Below are 20,700 nucleotides of genomic sequence, written 5' to 3'. Positions count from 1 at the left end.
CTCCCCTAAGCTAGTTTCCCAGGCTTTAGTAGCGGGACCACCTTGGCCATTTTCCGTTTTTCGGGTATGACAAAGGTGGAAAGAGACAGGTTGAAGACAAGCGCTATATATTTGAAACCCTCTTTCCCTAGGCTTTTAAGCATCGGCATGGCTATGCCGTCTGGGCCCACTGCTTTGGATGGTTTAGCATGACCCATGGCATCCTCAACCTCTCTGGCGGTGATGGTAATTGGAGACGCGCTGAATTTATGTTTATGTGCGTGTCTGTTAGCCCTCCGTCTATCTTTGTCGACCGTAGAATGCATTAGATATTGTCGGCAGAAAGCGCTCGCGCAGTTTTTCGTATCCGACAGCACTTTATCGGCAAAGGTGATGGAAATTTTGTTATTGTGCTTAGACAATAGGGACTTTACGGTGGACCAAAGCTTACCTACACCGGCAGAGAGGTTACAACCGCTCAGGTGCTCCTCCCATTTCGCCCGCTTGTGTTCATCCACAAGCAATCTGATGCGTTGGTTTATATCCCTTATTTGGGGGTCGCCGGGATAGAGCTGTCTTATAAGGTCACGATCTCTCGCTAAGTTTACGGCCTCCTCCGGAAAGTTAGGTCGAATTTGGGGAGTTCTACCGGCGGGAATGAAGCGAGCCGAGGCGGATCAATGACCTTGCGGAAAGCACGCTACCCTTGGCGAGCATCAGTCGGGATAGGGAGGGCAGCAAAGCGGTTGTCTGTAAAGGATTTGTATTCGTCCCACTTTCCTTTTTTAAAGTTTATGAAAGTGCGTTTTTCTGTGACGATGATGTCGGCGGTACGCTCGAGCGAAATAAGTATAGGCAGGTGGTCGGATGCCAATGTTACCATCGGCTGCCAGTTGACGCAGTTTACGAGTTCTGCGCTCACGATTGATATATCCAGCGAACTGTGACAGCTTCCTACCATACGTGTCGCGGCGTCCCCATTTATCGTGCAAAACGTCGTTTCTTGTATTTGGTCCGCCAACAACTCGTCAGAATGCAACAGATCGTGGTGGGCATTGAAATCGCCTAAGATAATGCGATTATTGCCAGTGAGTAAGGCGCTGATATTAGGGCGGTATCCACTGGGGCAACAGGTGGCAGGAGGGATGTAGATGTTGATGATTTCTAGGTATGCATCGCCTGACCGGAGAGATAAGCCTTGACGTTCTAAGACACTGTCCCTGCAGCCGATGTCGGAATCAAATATATGATATTGCACAGAGTGGTGTATGATAAACGCGAGGCCACCTCCATTTCCGCTCTCACGATCTTTTCTGTGGACATTATACCCAGAACAAGTCTGCAGAGCAGATCTTGCTGTGAGTTTAGTCTCTTGAATCGCAGCAATGCGGATGTTGTGCCGCTTCATGAAATCGACTATCTCCGTGATCTCCCAGTTAATCCATTACAGCTTAACTGCAGAATTCTGAAGTGCGACGGGGGAGCCGTCGTCACTCTGGGAGTAAGTGACGGGTGACTACGCCTGGGTTATGAAAGGCTAGGACGCAACTACTGTTGTGGCCCTGTGACTTGGGTAAGCATTGGGGTACCCGGTGTATTTGGGTTTGCGGCCTGGCAACATGGCGCTATGCAACCCGTCAAGGGATTGCCGTCGCGGAGACCACAACACCTGGGAAAGTAGCACCGTCCAAGGTAGGGGCTGCATTGGGCGGATGTCGCAAACATATATATTATGTGCTGGCAAACGGTACAAAAGGAGGTAGGGACTAAGAGTGTTTCCTTGACCTACACGATTGCTGCCTGAAAAGAGGGTGGCAGAAGACGGCGCAGGGGCTGATACTCGGCAGTGCTCCCGACTGTACTACGGAGGTTGTAGGTATGAGTGGGAGCGGCCGTATGAGTTGATGGTGTTGTGGGGCGCGAGCAGCAGCGGGTACTTGTTGTGGCTTGCTGGCCAGCGGGGCTGCTGGAAGGTAGGGGGCGCTAAGGCGTAGACTACAGGACGCCCTTGGGCGTGAACAGCAAGGAGCCACACAAGATTTACAAAAGTTACGTGGACGTCGGGTTTTGGGATCTAGCCCAGAACAACCTGTCCGATGCAACCATCCCTAGCACGAGACTTTATGTGTTTGTATTTTTAATGAATAAACACAAAAAAGTACAAAAGGTAGACTAATTATTATTATTATTGATAGGTCTGGAAGCACTGCGACCGTTGTGCAGATCTATTGTGCAAGACCTTTCAGCCTAATTTTGTATCTGGAGTCTCTTGATGTATCTAAGTACCTCTTCAGGCCTTTTACTCCATATCACATAGAGACTAAGAGTCCCACCACCTAGATGGGATAGCCTCTGCCTATCTAGAGCGACGCATTCGCAGAGAATGTGTCACAGAAACGACAAATTTGAGTATTAGATAGATTTAAAATATCTAAGATTATTCGCTGATGATGCACTTTTGACTATAAGCGGTAACACAATTGATGAGGCAGCCTCAAAAATACAATCGGACCTACAGGCAATATATAAGTGGTTGTGCCAAAATATGCTTAAAATAAACATAGAAAAGACAAAATGGATGATAATGGGGTCTAGAGTGACTCAAGATGATGTATCGCTAAAAATAGCAAATACCCCTATAGAAAGAGTAACCCGAATAAAATACCTGGGAATAATTATAGATGACAAATTAAAATTTGATGAACATCTTAAATACATCGAAGGGAAAATTTCCAAAAAAATAGGGTTCATGTTTCGTTCATGCAGGCATATTAGTATGCAATACAAAATAATGGTCTATAGATCCATTATCGAGCCGCATTTTATTTACTGTCCTACAATCCTATTCGCATTAGCTGATTCGCAAAAATCCAGGCTACAAATTAAACAAAACAAAGTTATGCGTTTCATATTAAGAAAACGGTATGATACCCCAATTAAGGATTTACTAGACAGCTTAAACTGGCTTAGTGTAAAACAGAACATCACTTACTACACATTGAAGTTTATACACAACATAAAGTTGGGAAACTTGCCGAATTACCTAAGTGAACGTGTCAGACTAAACAGAGAGGTCCATAGCTATCAAACAAGACACAATAACAACTTTTACTTGCCGGTAGTGAGATCTGAATTCGATAAAAAAAGTATATACTACGAAGGAATTAGAGAATATAATGATCTGCCAATTGATATTAAAAACTGTAATAATACCAAAAAATTCAGAAAGTTATTATACAGCTACTGTAAAGCGCTACCTGTAAAGTAGTTAAATTTATTTAGTAAATATTTTATAGATTATTATATAGTTGAAGTCAAAGAAATTCAATGAATTGAAACAAATATGTAAACATTAAAAATACTTTGTACCTTATTAAATTATATAGATCTTCAAGATCGTAAATAAATAAATAAATTAAATTAAATTAAATTTACTTAGGTGATATCGTAGACCGCAGTGTCCCGGTAGTACACAGTAAGAGTTCTTAGGTCCTCCCTGCTTAGGTTAATGAGTTTGGCTGATACTTTCGTTGCCGGAAGTATACACAGTTTGGCCTGCCTTTGCCCTGGGCAATCAATCCAGTGACGTCTGAATTGTTTAGTTTCCCAGTTACTTACAGTTTCCCTGGTGTGTGCTTTTGTGAGTCCACAAAAGGGCTCTGGACCATAGAATGCTCATTTAGCACCCTGCTTTGCTAGGTAATCTGCATGTTCATTACCTTCATGTCCCTGATGTCCGGGAACACATCCCAACAAAACCTTGTTTTTGGCTCCCAGGGCATTAAGGATTTCAGTGCATTCATCCACTAGCTTAGAAATTTGAAGCTTCTAGCTGTTAAAATCGGGCTGAAATTGCAACAAAAAATATATATATACTATATATAAATACTATATATACCATCATATATATATTATATATGTCACCGATCTCTATGATTTTTTCAGACAACAATATATGCTTATACGTAAGCATTCGGTGAAATTTGAAGCTTCTAGCTGTTAAAATGGGGCTGAAATTGCGAATATATATATATATATATATATATATATATATACTATATATACCACCGATCTTTATGATTTTTTCAGACAACAATATATGCCATATACGTAAGCATTCGTTGAAATTTGAAACCTCTAGCTCTTAAAATAGGGCAGTAATTACGAAAAGTTTCTTATCTTAATAATCGGTTGTGGGGGATATATACTATATATACGACCGATCTCATCAATTTTTTCAGACAACAATATGTACAATATACGAAAGTATATGGTGAAGTTTGAAGCTTCAATCTGTTAAATTGAGGAAGATATGACAAAAATCCTCTTTTTCTGAAAAATCGGTTGTATGGAGGATATATGCTATAGTGGTCCGATCCGGCCGGTTCCGACAAATGTCTAATCGGACACCTAAATACACCCGCTCACCAAATTTTATCAAGATATCTCAAAAGTTGAGGGACTAGTTTGCATACAAACAGACAGACGGACAGACGGACATGGCTAAATCAACTCAGCTCTTCATCCTGATTATTTCGGTATACTTAATGGTGGGTCTATCTATTTTCCTTTAAGGACTTACAATTTTGGGTTTCGTGACGAAATTAATATACCATTTCATTTTCATGAAAGGTATAATAATGGAATATTTGTTTTTGTTTTCAAAGGCCCAAACGAGTGAAGTGCAATGTGACTGCGCCACAGAGTAGAAAAGATCACTTTTTACGGTTATGTTTTTCAGCATAGTTAAAAAAGATCCCTCCACAGTCTATATGTTCTACTATATAGTTGGTAAAAGTAATGTTTCTCTCAATAACTTGCTATAGTTCTATGTTGTTTGGTAAGTCGTTGGTCAAAGAGAAAAACATAATACAGAGGATTCAACCGATGTGTTAGTTGGTGTCAGACAGTGAATACGCTCCCATCATGCTCTTTGGTTCCTTCTCTTTGTTCTCTACGTTGCTTTATTCCTACGTGCTTTATATATAAGAGTAGATACAAGTAAAAAATATAGGTGCTTATTTTCAGGGGGTGGTTAAACTGTAGTATATAAGTTGCCTAGCGTTTAGCCCTGCTACTTTATCCATTAAAAAATTGAAACGATCAAAAGGCAAGCCGACCTTAACTGCAGCTTAAATTAACAAAGAAAATTTGGGCAAAAATTTTGCCTTCAATGTGGCTAATTAGAAATAGTTGTCGTCTTAAAGAAAAATTTGATAAATAGCATTATAAAGTACGATATAAATACATTGACAATTACCTTAGTAGTATGGTTTCATTTGACTTGAAAAAAGTTTCATTTGAAATGAAAAAAGTTTCATTTGAAATGAAAAAAGTTTCATTTGAAACGAAATAAAAAGAGTTTCATTTGAAACGAAATAAAAAGAGTTTCATTTGACTTGAAAACAGTTTCATTTGACTTGAAAAAAGTTTCATTTGACCTGAAAATGATATACCATTTTTGGACAAATCCCCCATGTTTTGCCGAAGAGACGAGTACAGGCGAAGAAAGCTCTTGTTGCCTTGCTTAGGATAGCATCCAAATGAGCATTCCACGTGAGGGTTCTATCCAGTGTGACCCCTAGGTATTTAGCCTCCATTGAGAATTGTATTTTTGTACCACCCAGGGATGGTTCTGGGATGGATACTTTCCTTCTCCGGGTGAAAGGCACTATAACAGTTTTGTTAGGATTTATAGACAATCCTTTGGTATCGCACCACGTCTCTATGATGCAAAGGGCTTGTTGCATGCGATCTGATATTGTATCTGCGTGCATCCCTGTGATGGAAATAACTAGGTCATCTGCATATCCTTGTGTGTCAAATCCCTTGGTTTTCATTAACTGAAGGAGGTCATCTATAACCAGAGTCCACAGGAGGGGGGAGAGCACACCTTCTTGTGGGCATCCTCTTGTGGCTGCAATTGATTCAGTTGACCCTCCCAGTTCAAAATGGATCTGTCTACTCTTTAACAGGGACAGCACCCATTGTATTATTCTAGGGCTTATGTCCTTGCCAATCATAGCTTGTTCGATAGCTTGATGTGTTGTGTTATCGAAAGCCCCTGAAATATCCATAAAAGCGCAGAGGGCTATATTTTTTGACTCTAGGGCCCTTTCGATTTTTACCGTTAGACTATGAATAGCCGTCTCCACGGATTTCCCTGACTGGTAGGAGAACTGATCCCTACACAGAGGGAGTTTATTTAGATTGACCTCCCTGATATGCTGATCTAAGATTTTCTCCATACCTTTTAGGAGAAACGAGCTCAGGCTTATTGGTCGATACGACGAGGGCAGTTGCTTGGGTTTCCCTGGCTTTGGTAAGAATACTACCTTAACCTCTGTCCACCTGCTCGGCATATGGCCGAGCAATAGTGATGCCTTATATAAAGTGGAGGTAGACTAATTAGAGTTATCTGTTTCCAAACTGCTAATTTGTTTATTTTATACCGCCATAAAACCAGAGTTGAAAGCAGTGCACCAAGTTTTGAGCAGTACCATTGCTCCAAGTTAAGTAGACTGACATAATCAAGATCCTGTGTTAGATATTAATGAGAAGTTAATTGGTTGTGGACTTAAGCGTCTGTTCATCCTTCCCATATTCGTAAAATTTGGTGATTTCTATAGTAATTTCACACAGAGGGTTAATGAAATAATTAACCAAGTTTTCTACATTAAAGCCCTTAATAAACCCAATGTTCCATACAAAATACAAATTTTTAATTATCTCATTATTGCTTTATTTAGTGCCTAATGGAGTCAAAAATCTAGGCGGTTTTGTGGGCGCTATTTATACATTAGTGGACTGTGTGAATAAAAAGCAAGTAGCAACTTCTAGATATCAGGAAAAAGGCACAAAGAAAGTAACTTATCTTGTTTGGTTGATTTTCCGACAGGGTGGATAAATGATGTATATTGGAACGATTTTCCGTCATCCCTTGTCAAATTTGGTTTTGAGACAAACCGGTTTCGGCGTTGTGCCATCATCAGTGTCGATTTTCGTTCTGATCTGTTGTGGTCGTTTGTCCTGTATTTATAGTTCGTAGGTATATGAGCAGGTATTGTCAAATTGATGCTTGTGTATATTTAGTTATGTGTATGTGCTGTGTGTTCATTCAGAACCGAGGGTGGTTTACTAATCCATTTGTGTGGCTGACTGGGTGTGGTAGAAATCTGTGATTTTAGTCGTTTGACCTTCTTTGTCGTTTTTTGTTTTGGTGTGTTAATTGTTTTGTGTTTATTTGTTGTTGTGTGTTTGTTTGAGAGGGTAACCAAAACCAAAACACTCACCAGTTTCATGACAAGTTCGTTAACCTCACAACAGTGGCCATTACCAAGGAAGAGGCACAACTTCTCGAAAAGGGCCTGAAGCACAATATCATGGACCAGAAAACAGTAAGAAAAACGGAGCAAGCGATTGTAGATGCGGAGATCGCAATATCGTTGATACCACAGGAAGAACAGGAGCACGCAAGACGCAGGGAAATCATAAAAAAGGAGGTGAAATCACAGGAAGGACAAAAATCGAATACAGAGGAGAAAACAATAAAGAATCTACGGCATAAACTAAGGAAAAACAATATTGTCACAACGAAAGCGGACAAAGGAAACACCACTGTGCTAATCGAAAAAGAGCAATATATATCCAAAACCGAGGATCTCATAGAGGAAATGAAATGTCGTAGAATGAGAGAGGATCCCACAGATGAATACCAAAAACAAATCAAAGTTGCTATAAAAAATGCAACAAATATAGTAAGCCGGACACGCCAATGAGGCCCATCATTAATTTTAAATCGGCACCATGCTACAAACTTTCCAAATATTTAAAAACGATATTGATAGATACTCTGGAGCTAAGGAACGAATATGCAATAGCTAACACAACAGAACTAATAGAGAGACTCGAGACCGTAGAGCTAACAAGAAACAGCAAATTGGTATCTTTTGACATAAAAGATTTATACCCATCTATACCACTATCGGACACTTTGGACATAGTTAGCTCAACAATAGTTCATAACACAAAAAACAAAGTGAAAAGTATGCAAATCACAAATACGCTAATAACCACTTTACGTCAAAACTATTTTCAATTCAACAATAAAATATATGGACAAACAAACGGTCTTGGAATGGGAAGCCCCACATCAGCAATTCTTATGGAAGTGTTCATGCAAAATCTGGAAGAAAAGTACATACAGGAGCTGAAGTCCAAATTAGGCGTGTGATTTTATGCTAGATACGTGGATGACATAATATGCATTTTAACTACTAATAACGAAGAGCTTGTACTGGAAGTACCTCAACAAGCAGCACGGAAATATAAAATTTACAATGGCAACCGAAAAAGACGGAGGAATCAACTATCTAGACCTCACGATAAATATTGATAAAGAAGCCAAAAGATTTAACTATGATATATATAGAAAGTCAACGGCCACCGACACAATAATACACAATACCTCAAATCACCCTCAAAAGCATAAAAATGCAGCATTAAGGCACTTGGTACATATACTTGAAAGAACACCTCTTACACAAGAGGCATATAAGAGAGAACTTGAGGTCATATATAATATCGCTGCAAACAACGGATATAAAAAAGCACTAGTAGATAAGCTCAGAAGGATAAATGGAGAACCACAAAGAAATAATGAAAAGAAAAATAATAGCTGGACGACTATGACATATACTGGAAAAGCAACATATAAATTGGCAAACTTCTTTAAATAATACAACATTAACACAGCATTCAAAACATCGAACAATCTAGGGCGAAAACTAAGAACTAACATTAACTCCAGAGGATCCGTTTAGCAGCCACGGCGTATACAAGCTTACCTGTGGATGCCAGGATAGTTACATAGGACAAACAGGACGGCAAATAAGAACGAGGATCAGAGAACATATTAGAGATTACAACAAAAAAATACGGAATCCAAAAATTATACCCGAGTCTAACTTCGCGAATCACATGGTCGAGAATGAATGTTCCCCAGCAAACATCAATAAAACAGTTAGGGTTCTTCACATACAAGAAAAGGGCCGACGTCTCAACGTACTCGAAAACATGGAAATCTACAAACAGAAAACATTCGACGGTAGAATAATAAACGAACAGATAAACACAATTTCTGACACAATATTCGAGCCTTTAAAACTTGTTTACAGGAAACAACTTAATCACACAGGTCCAACAGACAAACACACAACAACAAATAAACACAAAACAATTAACACACCAAAACAAAAAACCGTCAAAGAAGGTCAAACGACTAAAATCACAGATTTCTACCTACCCCAGTCAGCCACACAAATCGATTAGTAAACCACCCTCGATTCTGAATGAACACACAGCACATACACATAACTAAATATACACAAGCATCAATTTGACAATACCTGCTCATATACCTACGAACTATAAATACAGGACAAACGACAACAACAGATCAGAACGAAAATCGACACTGATGATGGCACAACGCCGAAACCGGTTTGTCTCAAAACCAAATTTGACAAGGGATGACGGAAAATCGTTCCAATATACATCACAAAGAAAGTATTTGGCTGTTTTCAAAATAAAATTTACTTGTGATTTGTTTATATATTTGCATAGCTTAATTATGCTATTCAATTGAGAAAGGCTATGTGATATAATGTTTGTATTTTTAATGAATAAACACAGAAAAGTACAAAAGGTAGACTAATTAGTTTATCTGTTTCCAAACTGCTAATGTGCCTATTTTATACCGTCACAAAGCCAGAGTTGGGAGCAGTGCACCAAGTTTTGAGCACCACCATTGCTCGAAGTTAAGTGGGCTGACATAATCAAGATCTTGTGTTAGGTATTAATGAGACGTTAATTGGTTGTGGACTTAAGTGTCTGTTCATCCTTCCCATATTCGTAAAATTTGATGATTTCTATAGTAATTTCACACAGAGGGCTAATGAAATAATTAACCAAGTTTTCTACATTAAAGCCGTTAATACACCCAATGTTCCATACAAAATACAAATTTTTAATTATCTCATTATTGCTTTATTCTAGATATCAGGAAATAGGCACAAAGAAAATATTTGGCTGTTTTCAAAATAAAATTTACTTGTGATTTGTTTATATATTTGCATAGCTTAATTGTGCTATTGAATTGAGAAATGCTATGTGATATAATGTTTGTATTTTTAATGAATAAACACAGAAAAGTACAAAAGGTAGTCTAATTAGTTTATCTGTTTCCAAACTGCTTATGTGCCTATTTTATACCGCCACAAATCCAGAGTTGGGAGCAGTGCACCAAGTTTTGAGCAGCACCATTGCTCGAAGTTAAGTAGGCTGACATAATGAAGATCCTGTGTCAGGTATTATTGAGACGTTAATTGGTTGTGGACTTAAGCGCCTGTTTATCCTTCCCATATTCGTAAAATTTTGTTATTTATATAGTAATTTCACACAGAGGGTTAATGAAATAATTAACCGAGTTTTCTACATTAAAGCCCTTAATACGCCCAATGTTCCATACAAAATACAAATTTTTAAATATCTCATTATTGCTTTATTGAGTGCCTAATGGAGTCAAAAATCTAGGCGGTTTTGTGAGCGTTATTTATACATTAGTGGACTTTGTGAATAAAAAACAAGTAGAAACTTCTAGATATCAGGAAATAGGCACAAAGAAAATATTTGGCTGTTTTCAAAATAAAATTTACTTGTGATTTGTTTATATATTTAAACAGCTTAATTGTGCTATTCAATTGAGAAAGACTATGTGATATAATGTTTGTATTTTTAATGAATAAACACAGAAAAGTACAAGAGGTACACTAATTAGTTTTATGTGTTTGTTGTTCTTGTTGTTGTAGCAGTACTTCGCCCCATCCAATAGGTGCGACCGATCACAAATTGTCACTTGAAACTTGCTGTTTCAACAGGGGTGAACTATAATGTGAGGGGTGTTAGAGGCGTTGGTTCCACATTACAATTAAAGAGATGGTTGGTGTCATGTGGGGACACACTGCAAGTGGGGCATACAATTTAGTATGTCGGGGTTGATTCTGGATAGGTAAAAGTTTAACCTGTTACAGTATCCAGATCGAAGTTGAGCTAGATTGACTCGCGTTTCCCTGGGGAGTTTGCGTTCCTCTTCCGCAAGTTTTGGGTACTGTTCTTTAAGTACTGGATTCACCGGGCAATTCCTGGCATAAAGGTCCGACGCCTGTTTGTGGAGTTCACTGAGGACCTGCTTGTGTTTTTTGGCTTCATACGGCTGAGTTCTCAGGTGCCGTATTTTCTCATAATGCTTACGGAGATGACTCCTTAAGCCCCTGGGCGGTGTCGGCTCATCAATCAGATGTCTGTTGGGATGCCCAGGTTTCTGGGGATTCAACAGGAACTGTTTGGTTAGCATCTCATTTCTATCCCTGATGGGGAGTATTCTCGCCTCATTATGTAGATGGTGTTCTGGGGACATAAGAAGACAGCCCGCGACGGTTCTGAGAGCAGTATTTTGGCAGGCCTAAAGCTTCTTCCAGTGAGTAGTTTTTAGGCTTGGCGACCATATAGGGGACGCGTAGCATGCAATCGGCTGGCCAATTGCTTTGTAAGTAGTAATGAGCGTTTCTTTGTCTTTTCTCCAAGTACTGCCAGCAAGAGATTTGAGGATTTTATTACCGCTCTGAATTTTCGGTACAATTGCGGCTGAATGCTCACTAAAATGTAGATCCTGATCAAACGTCACACCCAAGATTTTGGGGTGTAGGACAGTGGGCAGCGTAATGCCATCGACGTGGATGCTCAAAATGGTCGACATTTGGGACGTCCATGTTGTAAATAAGATCGCGGAGGATTTAGTCGGTGATAATGCCAGGTTTCGCGAGGCGAAAAACCCGAAGAGGAGGTAGCCGTTTATTCTGTTGCAAAGCTCATCGATCTGTGGGCCTTGGCCTGTGACCATTATTGTGCAGTCATCACCGTAGGAAACGATAGTAACTCCTTCTGGTGGCGAAGGTAGCTTTGATATGTAGAAGTTAAACAAGAGTGGAGATAGGACACTACCCTATGGAACCCCTTGTTTAATTCTTCATGGTTTTGATGTTTCGTTTCTAAATTGCACCGATGCCTGGCGACCACCCAGATAATTTGCGGTTCACCTTTTAAGACATGGGTGAAGGGTAGACCCTTCCAGGTCTTGCAGTAACATGCCATGGTTGACCGTATCAAAAGCTTTTGATAGGTCTAGCGCAACGAGTACTGTTCTATGGTGGGGGTTTGGATTTAAACCGCAATTTATCTGGGTGCTAATGGCATTTAGCGCGGTGATGGTGCTATGGAGTTTTCTAAAGCCATGCTGATGACAGGCTAGCTGCAAATTTGCTTTGAAGTAGGGGAGCAAAATGGCTTCACGCGTCTTAGCTACTGGCGATAGCAGAGATATCGGGCGATATGACTCCCCTAAGCTGGTTTCCCAGGCTTTAGTAGCGGGACCACCTTGGCCATTTTCCGTTCTTCGGGTATGACAAAGGTGGAAAGAGACAGGTTGAAGACATGCGCTAAATATTTGAAACCCTCTTTCCCTAGGCTTTTGAGCATCGGCATGGCTATGCCGTCTGGGCCCACTGCTTTGGATGGTTTAGCATGACCCATGGCATCCTCAACCTCTCTGGCGGTGATGGTAATTGGAGACGCGCTGAATTTATGTTTATGTGCGTGTCTGTTAGCCCTCCGTCTATCTTTGTCGACCGTAGAATGCATTAGATATTGTCGGCAGAAAGCGCTCGCGCAGTTTTTCGTATCCGACAGCACTTTATCGGCAAAGGTGATGGAAATTTTGTTATTGTGCTTAGACAATAGGGACTTTACGGTGGACCAAAGCTTACCTACACCGGCAGAGAGGTTACAACCGCTCAGGTGCTCCTCCCATTTCGCCCGCTTGTGTTCATCCACAAGCAATCTGATGCGTTGGTTTATATCCCTTATTTGGGGGTCGCCGGGATAGAGCTGTCTTATAAGGTCACGATCTCTCGCTAAGTTTACGGCCTCCTCCGGAAAGTTAGGTCGAATTTGGGGAATTCTACCGGCGGGAATGAAGCGAGCCGAGGCGGATCAATGACCTTGCGTAAAGCACGCTACCCTTGGCGAGCATCAGTCGGGATAGGGAGGGCAGCAAAGCGGTTGTCTGTAAAGGATTTGTATTCGTCCCACTTTCCTTTTTTAAAGTTTATGAAAGTGCGTTTTTCTGTGACGATGATGTCGGCGGTACGCTCGAGCGAAATAAGTATAGGCAGGTGGTCGGATGCCAATGTTACCATCGGCTGCCAGTTGACGCAGTTTACGAGTTCTGCGCTCACGATTGATATATCCAGCGAACTGTGACAGCTTCCTACCATACGTGTCGCGGCGTCCCCATTTATCGTGCAAAACGTCGTTTCTTGTATTTGGTCCGCCAACAACTCGTCAGAATGCAACAGATCGTGGTGGGCATTGAAATCGCCTAAGATAATGCGATTATTGCCAGTGAGTAAGGCGCTGATATTAGGGCGGTATCCACCGGGGACAACAGGTTGCAGGAGGGATGTAGATGTTGATGATTTCTAGGTATGCATCGCCTGACCGGAGAGATAAGCCTTGACGTTCTAAGACACTGTCCCTGCAGCCGATGTCGGGATCAAATATATGATATTGCACAGAGTGGTGTATGATAAACGCGAGGCCACCTCCATTTCCGCTCTCACGATCTTTTCTGTGGACATTATACCCAGAACAAGTCTGCAGAGCAGATCTTGCTGTGAGTTTAGTCTCTTGAATCGCAGCAATGCGGATGTTGTGCCGCTTCATGAAATCGACTATCTCCGTGATCTCCCAGTTAATCCATTACAGCTTAACTGCAGAATTCTGAAGTGCGACGGGGGTGCCGTCGTCACTCTGGGAGTAAGTGACGGGTGACTACGCCTGGGTTGTGAAAGGCTAGGACGCAACTACTGTTGTGGCCCTGTGACTTGGGTAAGCATTGGGGTACCCGGTGTATTTGGGTTTTCGGCCTGGCAACATGGCGCTATGCAACCCGTCGGGGGATTGCCGTCGCGGAGACCACAACACCTGGGAAAGTAGCACCGTCCAAGGTAGGGGCTGCATTGGGCGGATGTCGCAAACATATATATTATGTGCTGGCAAACGGTACAAAAGGAGGTAGGGACTAAGAGTCTGTTTCCTTGACCTACACGATTGCTGCCTGAAAAGAGGGGGAAGAAGACGGGGCAGGGGCTGATACTCGGCAGTGCTCCCGACTGTACTACGGAGGTTGTAGGTATGTATGTATGTATGTATTTATTTGAAAATTTGTTCCTAGCACAACAATTTTGACAAATTATTTAACAGTGCTAGTCATGAATAGCATGAGCTATAAAAATTGAACATTTATAATAATAAATTAGATTAATCAAATTAAATTAAATATAGCGGACAATAGTGAAATATTTATGTATGTAAATGTAAATCTTAAAACTAAAGAAAAGTAGTTAATAAATATTAAAAGACAGCAGTAGTGATGATAACCTTTGGCTGGTTATAGATTGAATAGTATTTAACAAACAAAGAAAGAAGACACAGAGAAAGGAAAAGGACTTAGAAATGAACATTTTAACAACAACAATTTGAGATCCAGTTTAAGAGTCGTTAAAAAATGATGTTAGCTCTTTTCTGAAGTGCAGAGCATTACTTAAGAGTCGAAGACTAGTAGGTAGCGAGTTCCAAAGACGTATTGCAGTAACAAAGAATTGGCGCTCAGAGGTTAGCGAGCGGTATCTGATGTGCTTAAGAAGAAGCACCGATCTTGATGATTGCAGAAAAATAAGCTTACGATATAGATAGTCAGGTTCCTTCGTGTGTATCAGTTTATGGAGGAAGGACAGTGTTTTGACTTTTAAAAGATTTTCGAAAGAAATGTTTAGCAACCTTTCAGCATGTTGAGATACGTGGTCAAATCTTTTCAACCCATAAACATATCTAGCAATGTTGTTGTAAACAACATTTAGTTTGTTCTTGCACAGATAGTCACAGTTTGAGTAAATCACACAACCATGGAGTAGCGTAGGTATTAAGTACGCTTTAGCCAGAAGTAGTCGTATGTGCAAAGGCGTGAAATACTGTGTTAACCATAGTGTACGAAGCATTCCATACACTTTCCCAACCGTTCTAAAAATATGGTCTTTCCATGTCAATGTTTTGTTAAAAATTACACCTAAGTTTTTCGCCGTATCTACGTATTCTATAACGGAATTGTCGAACACTACATTCTCTAAATCATTAGTGGGAAAAGACCTTCTATGAATAACAATACATTTTGACTTATTCGGGTTTATACATAAGCCATTCATAGCAGCCCATGAAAATATTTGATTCAAATCGTGGTTTAAGTTACTTATGCACAAGCTAGTTTGATCACGAGGACAACACGTAAATAACTGCACATCATCAGCGTAGATATGAACATTACAATACTTAAGGACATCGGGTAAGTCATTGATGTACAGAACAAATAACAGAGGACCCAGGATAGAGCCTTGAGGGACGCCTCTTAAGACATGAAGGAAGTCAGACTTTTCACCATCTATACATACTGCTTGAGTCCTATCGCCAAGATATGATCTTATAAGGGCAACTGCATGACCAGAGAAGTTAAATAGGTTTTCCAGCTTCCTACAGAGCAGAGTGTGGTCTACAGAATCGAAAGCTTTGGAGTGGTCAAGAAGTGTTAAGAAGGCAATGTAACTTTCATCCACTCGCTCACGAATTTCTTCTGTCACAGATAATAGTGCCGTTGTACAGCTCCGCTTTGACCTGAAACCGGACTGACTATCTGACAGGAGCTTGTATTCATGTACATATGATACGATTTGCCCATGTAGAATACGTTCAACGACCTTAGAGAGGAAAGGGAGTATGGCTATTGGTCGATACTCATTATTTTGTTTACGGATTGGAATAACTTTTGCAGCTTTCCAGTATATTGGGAAGACACCGGTCGTCAAAATTGAGTTGACCAAGTAAGTAATGTGGGGAAGGATTTTGGGAAGAATGACTTTTAAAAACTTTGAACATATACCATCAAGCCCCATTGCGTTAGACTTCACAGAAAGTATGGCTTGGATAACATCACAATTATCGACACAAACAAACTCGAAAGGGCTAGTGTCAACATTAACACGCACGGAGTAGTTATCAATACACACATTGTCGGCTGAGTTTGGTAGTCTTACAAAAGTATTATTTATTTCGTTGATGTCGACATCAGGGGGATGAGACAGGTCACTTTTGGGCTTACCAATTCCTATTTGTTTGATTTTGTTCCACTTTTCCTTTGTATTCAAAGCAGAACTAAACTTATACTTAAAATAATTTGCCTTGGCCAGCCTTATGGCTTTGTTTGCAATAAGCCGAGCTGTTTTAAAGCAGCTATGCGCTTCGACTGTTTTGTACCTTTTCCACCGTGAATAGGCTTGGTTACGAAGGTGGATAAGGTGTTTTAATGCAGCATTGAACCAAGGGCTATTCTTGTATTTAAGTGTTTTTATTTTTAGTGGAACGTGATCATCGAATAACTTATTTATATTATCCTGCAGAAACTTTGTCTGGTCATCAACCGATGTTAACGTACGAATCAAGCTCCATTCAACCGACTCAACGGACTCAGCAATGTGTGGGAGCGGCCGTATGAGTTGATGGTGCCGTGGGGCGCGAGCAGCAGCGGGTACTTGTTGTGGCTTGCTGGCCAGCGGGGCTGATGGAAGGTAGGGGGGGGGGGGGGGGGCGCTAAGGCGTAGACTACAGGACGCCCTTGGGCGTGAACAGCAAGGAGCCACAAAAGATTTACAAAAGTTACGTGGACGTCGGGTTTTGGGATCTAGCCCAGAACAACCTGTCCGATGCAACCATCCCTTGCACGAGACTTTATGTGTTTGTATTTTTAATGAATAAACACAAAAAAGTACAAAAGGTAGACTAATTATTATTATTATTGATAGGTCTGGAAGCACTGCGACCGTTGTGCAGATCTATTGTGCAAGACCTTTCAGCCTAATTTTGTATCTGGAGTCTCTTGATGTATCTAAGTACCTCTTCAGGCTTTTTACTCCATATCACATAGAGATTAAGAGTCCCACCACCTAGATGGGATAGCCTCTGCCTATCTAGAGCGACGCATTCGCAGAGAATGTGTCACAGAAACGACAAATTTGAGTATCAGATAGATTTAATTTACTTAGGTGATATCGTAGACCGCAGTATCCCGGGTAGTACACAGTAAGAGTTCTTAGGTCCCCCCTGCTTAGGTTAATGAGTTTGGCTGATACTTTCGTTGCCGGAAGTATAAACAGTTTGGCCTGCCTTTGCCCTGGGCAATCAATCCAGTGACGTCTCAGTTGTTTAGTTTCCCAGTTACTTACAGTTTCCCTGGTGTGTGCTTTTGTGAGTCCACAAAAGGGCTCTGGACCATAGAATGCTCATTTAGCACCCTGCTTTGCTAGGTAATCTGCATGTTCATTACCTTCATGTCCCTGATGTCCGGGAACACATCCCAACAAAACCTTGTTTTTGGCTCCCAGGGCATTAAGGATTTCAGTGCATTCATCCACTAGCTTAGATGTAACTGTGTAGGATTGCAAGGCACGCAGTGCCGCCTGGCTGTCCGACATAATGTAGATGCTCTTCGATGTTGAGCCTCTCCGCAGACATTTTCTACCACAGACCTCTATTGCATGAATTTCTGCCTGAAATATGGTGGGCTAGCATCCCATTGGTATCGATTTTTTGAAGTTTGGCCCATAGATGCCAGCACCCGTTCTTTCATCGAATTTCGATCCATCCGTGTACCAGACCTCTGAGTCAGGGTCGTTATAGGGATTCCCTATTTCCCAGTGGGTCCTGTCCACAATGGACACTTCAAAGTTCCGTGAGATTCTGAGCTTAGGGGACATTACGTCACGCAGTTGTAATGGGGGATTTCCTATGAATTTTATTACTTTCATATGTCCTATCATATTTGCTTCCTTCAACTCAGAAATATTTGGAAGTCTTATTGCACCTCGTGTTGCCTCTTTCTCTATCAGAATAGGGAAGGGAGGTATTCCCACTAAAGCACTAACTGCGTCAGCAGGGGCTGCTCTCATCGCACCCGTTATGCCAACGCAAACTAATCGATGCAGTTTGCTTAGTTTAGCCGTTGCCGTTCTTTGCGTGGCTTTCTGCCACCAAACTAGGGAAGCATAGGTAACTCTTGGCCTTACAACAGTATTAAATGTCCAATTGACTGGGTTGGTCCCCATACAATGCTAAATTTAAAGATTATTTGGAGAGGGTTTCGGAACATTTTTTTTTTATTTTTTTTTTTTTATCCTTCGAAGTACAGCCGAAAAGGTTTTTCGTTGTAACTTGGTAAAATTGATATGTTATTATTTTGGCCTTGAGAAGCTTCACATTTTTCACATTTCCGTTTAATGTCCTTGTAAGCTATGAAGTCGTTTTCACATGATTAGGTCAGCTAACAGAGTTGTCCCCCCCCCCCCCCCCCCCCCCCCCTAAAGTATCACTTTTTCCTTACCAAACGAAAGTACTTAAAAATTCAAGAAAATGTTGCTTTTAAACCATATTACTAAAATAATAAACAAAGAAGTTATAGCACTTTCAATATTTATGCAACAGTTATTTTACCTGATTCTTATTATTCTTAGACCTGAAACTCGTGATATTTTTGGAGGAAAAATTATTATTGGGGTTTGCATTGAAAATTTAATATTAATAATATTATTAATAATACACACTATGCGACAAAATCAACTTTTTTTCTGGACATTGGGCAAAACCCACTTTTTTGTAGAGATTGAGGCTTAAGTAAACAAAGTACTATCTCCGTTTTCGAAGTTAGCCTCCAAAAAATAGATATCGGCTTATGAAGTTCTAAGTTCGAAATTCTACATTTCGAAATTTTATTTTTTTGTTAACGCGTTCAGCAGTAAAAATGTGGTCCTGGTCCGCTCTTTTCCCTTATTTGAAGGGCTGAATTCTTTTTTTGAGAAATTTGGTATAACAGGTGTTATACGAGGTGAAAAGTATAACAGCTGCTATACTAAATTTCTCAAAAAAAGAATTCAGCCCTTCAAATAAGGGAAAAGAGCGGACATTAACAACTTTTGTTTTCGACCCAGTCTAATGTCGAATATGCCATTTTCGGACAAATCCCCCATGTTTTGCCGTAGAGACGAGTACAGGCGAAGAAAGCTTTTGTTGCCTTTTTTTTCTCGGACGTTGTGGCAGCGCACTGCCCTCAAGTGGCCCGATGAAACCAGGCTAATCCTGTTATTTTTTTTTTTTTTAATTCATACATAATTTATTTTTATTTTTTTGTATCCTAATTCTTATTTATGTTTTATTTATAATTTTAAATTTTTTTTTGTTACCGAATCTTTGAGAGGCAGTGGCTTCTTAAGCGCCGAGATCTAAAACCGCTCAGCTACAGAGAAACTCATGAGCTGAGAAATATAGATTCACAAATACAATAGATTAAAAGTATAAATATAATTTTTAGTTATTAAGAGAAGATAGAACCGTTTTTTATGGCAAAGAGCGAGTCCGAAACATCAATTATTCTCGAGTGAGAGTTATAATCTTCACACAAACATAGAAAAGGTTCGTTTAGTTGGAAATTGCTTCTTCATTGTTTAAGAATTATAGGTTTATAATGCCTTGAAGCTCGGCATGGAACATTCAAGTTTACTTCGTTCAAAAGAAATGGGCTTGAAATCGATCCATTTAAAAGTCTGGCCATAAATAGTACACCTAGCATTTCTCTACGACTTGCAAGGGTAGGAAGATTTATTAGTTTTAACCGATTAGTGTAAGGAGGAAGATTATACGGAGAGTCCCATTTGATTATTTCTCAAGGCGAAAAGTAAAAACTGTTTTTGAATTGATTCTAGTCTATCCACATGAACTTGATAACGCGCATTCCAAATTATCGATCCATATTCTAATATCGGCCTCACCAATGATGTAAAAAGGGTTTTTGTAACGTAAGGACCACTAAACTCCTTTGCCCATCTTTTCACAAATGCTAAAACTCCTCTCGCTTTATTGACTGTGGCATTAATATGAGGGTTGAAACTAAGTTTGCAATTCATTGTAACTCCCAAGTCGACAAAGACATCAACGCTTTCCAGAGTTTGGCCATTAATTGTGTAAGAAGCTGGCTCTACGTTCCCACGTGAAAAAAAAACATGAATTTACATTTTTCTATGTTGAGCGGCATAAAATTCGCATTACACCAAGTAACTAAACAATTTAAATCCGCCTGGAGTACAGAACGTTCTTCAACCAAAAAGTTTTACGTCGTCGGTATACATTAAAATTTTAGAATATTTTATAGTTGTGGAAATATCGTTTATAAAGAGCAAAAACAGAATAGGACCGAGATGGCTGCCCTGAGGCACACCGGAGGGAACATTGATGACATTCGAACAAATGGTTTTAATAGGTTTATTTGAATAGGTTTATTTGAGTTCCACCGCAAAGATAGGAGGAGATCCAGCGAGTTAGACCAGGTTGAAAACCAAGCAATTCGAGTTTATAAACAAGTAATGAGTGGCGTGCTTTGTCGAATGCTTTGCTGAAATCAGTGTATATAACATCGGTATGATGATTGCTTCTAAACCCATTAAAGACGTGAGT

At 40.2% G+C, this 20,700-nt stretch overlaps 1 protein-coding gene across 2 annotated transcripts in view; it reads right to left on the bottom strand.

The window, feature by feature from the left end:
* Window positions 1–20,700, bottom strand: part of Cog6 (conserved oligomeric Golgi complex subunit 6) — a 46,785-nt gene that overhangs the window by 11,521 nt on the left and 14,564 nt on the right. Inside the window, exon 4 of one of the 2 annotated variants that reach the window (XM_067775192.1) lies at window positions 3,209–3,825. The exons of the other annotated variant lie outside the window; for it this stretch is intronic. Within the exon in view, the coding sequence (XP_067631293.1) occupies window positions 3,815–3,825 (11 nt within the window). The 3' untranslated portion in view covers window positions 3,209–3,814. Of the gene's footprint in view, window positions 1–3,208; window positions 3,826–20,700 lie in introns of those variants that run through there. 2 annotated transcript variants of the gene reach the window in all.

Source organism: Eurosta solidaginis, chromosome 3 (assembly GCF_040869045.1).
Source record: "Eurosta solidaginis isolate ZX-2024a chromosome 3, ASM4086904v1, whole genome shotgun sequence".
In the NCBI taxonomy this organism is placed as follows: domain Eukaryota; kingdom Metazoa; phylum Arthropoda; class Insecta; order Diptera; family Tephritidae; genus Eurosta; species Eurosta solidaginis.
Note: the sequence above shows the minus strand (reverse complement) of the source record. Positions and strands in the feature narration are given on the sequence as shown.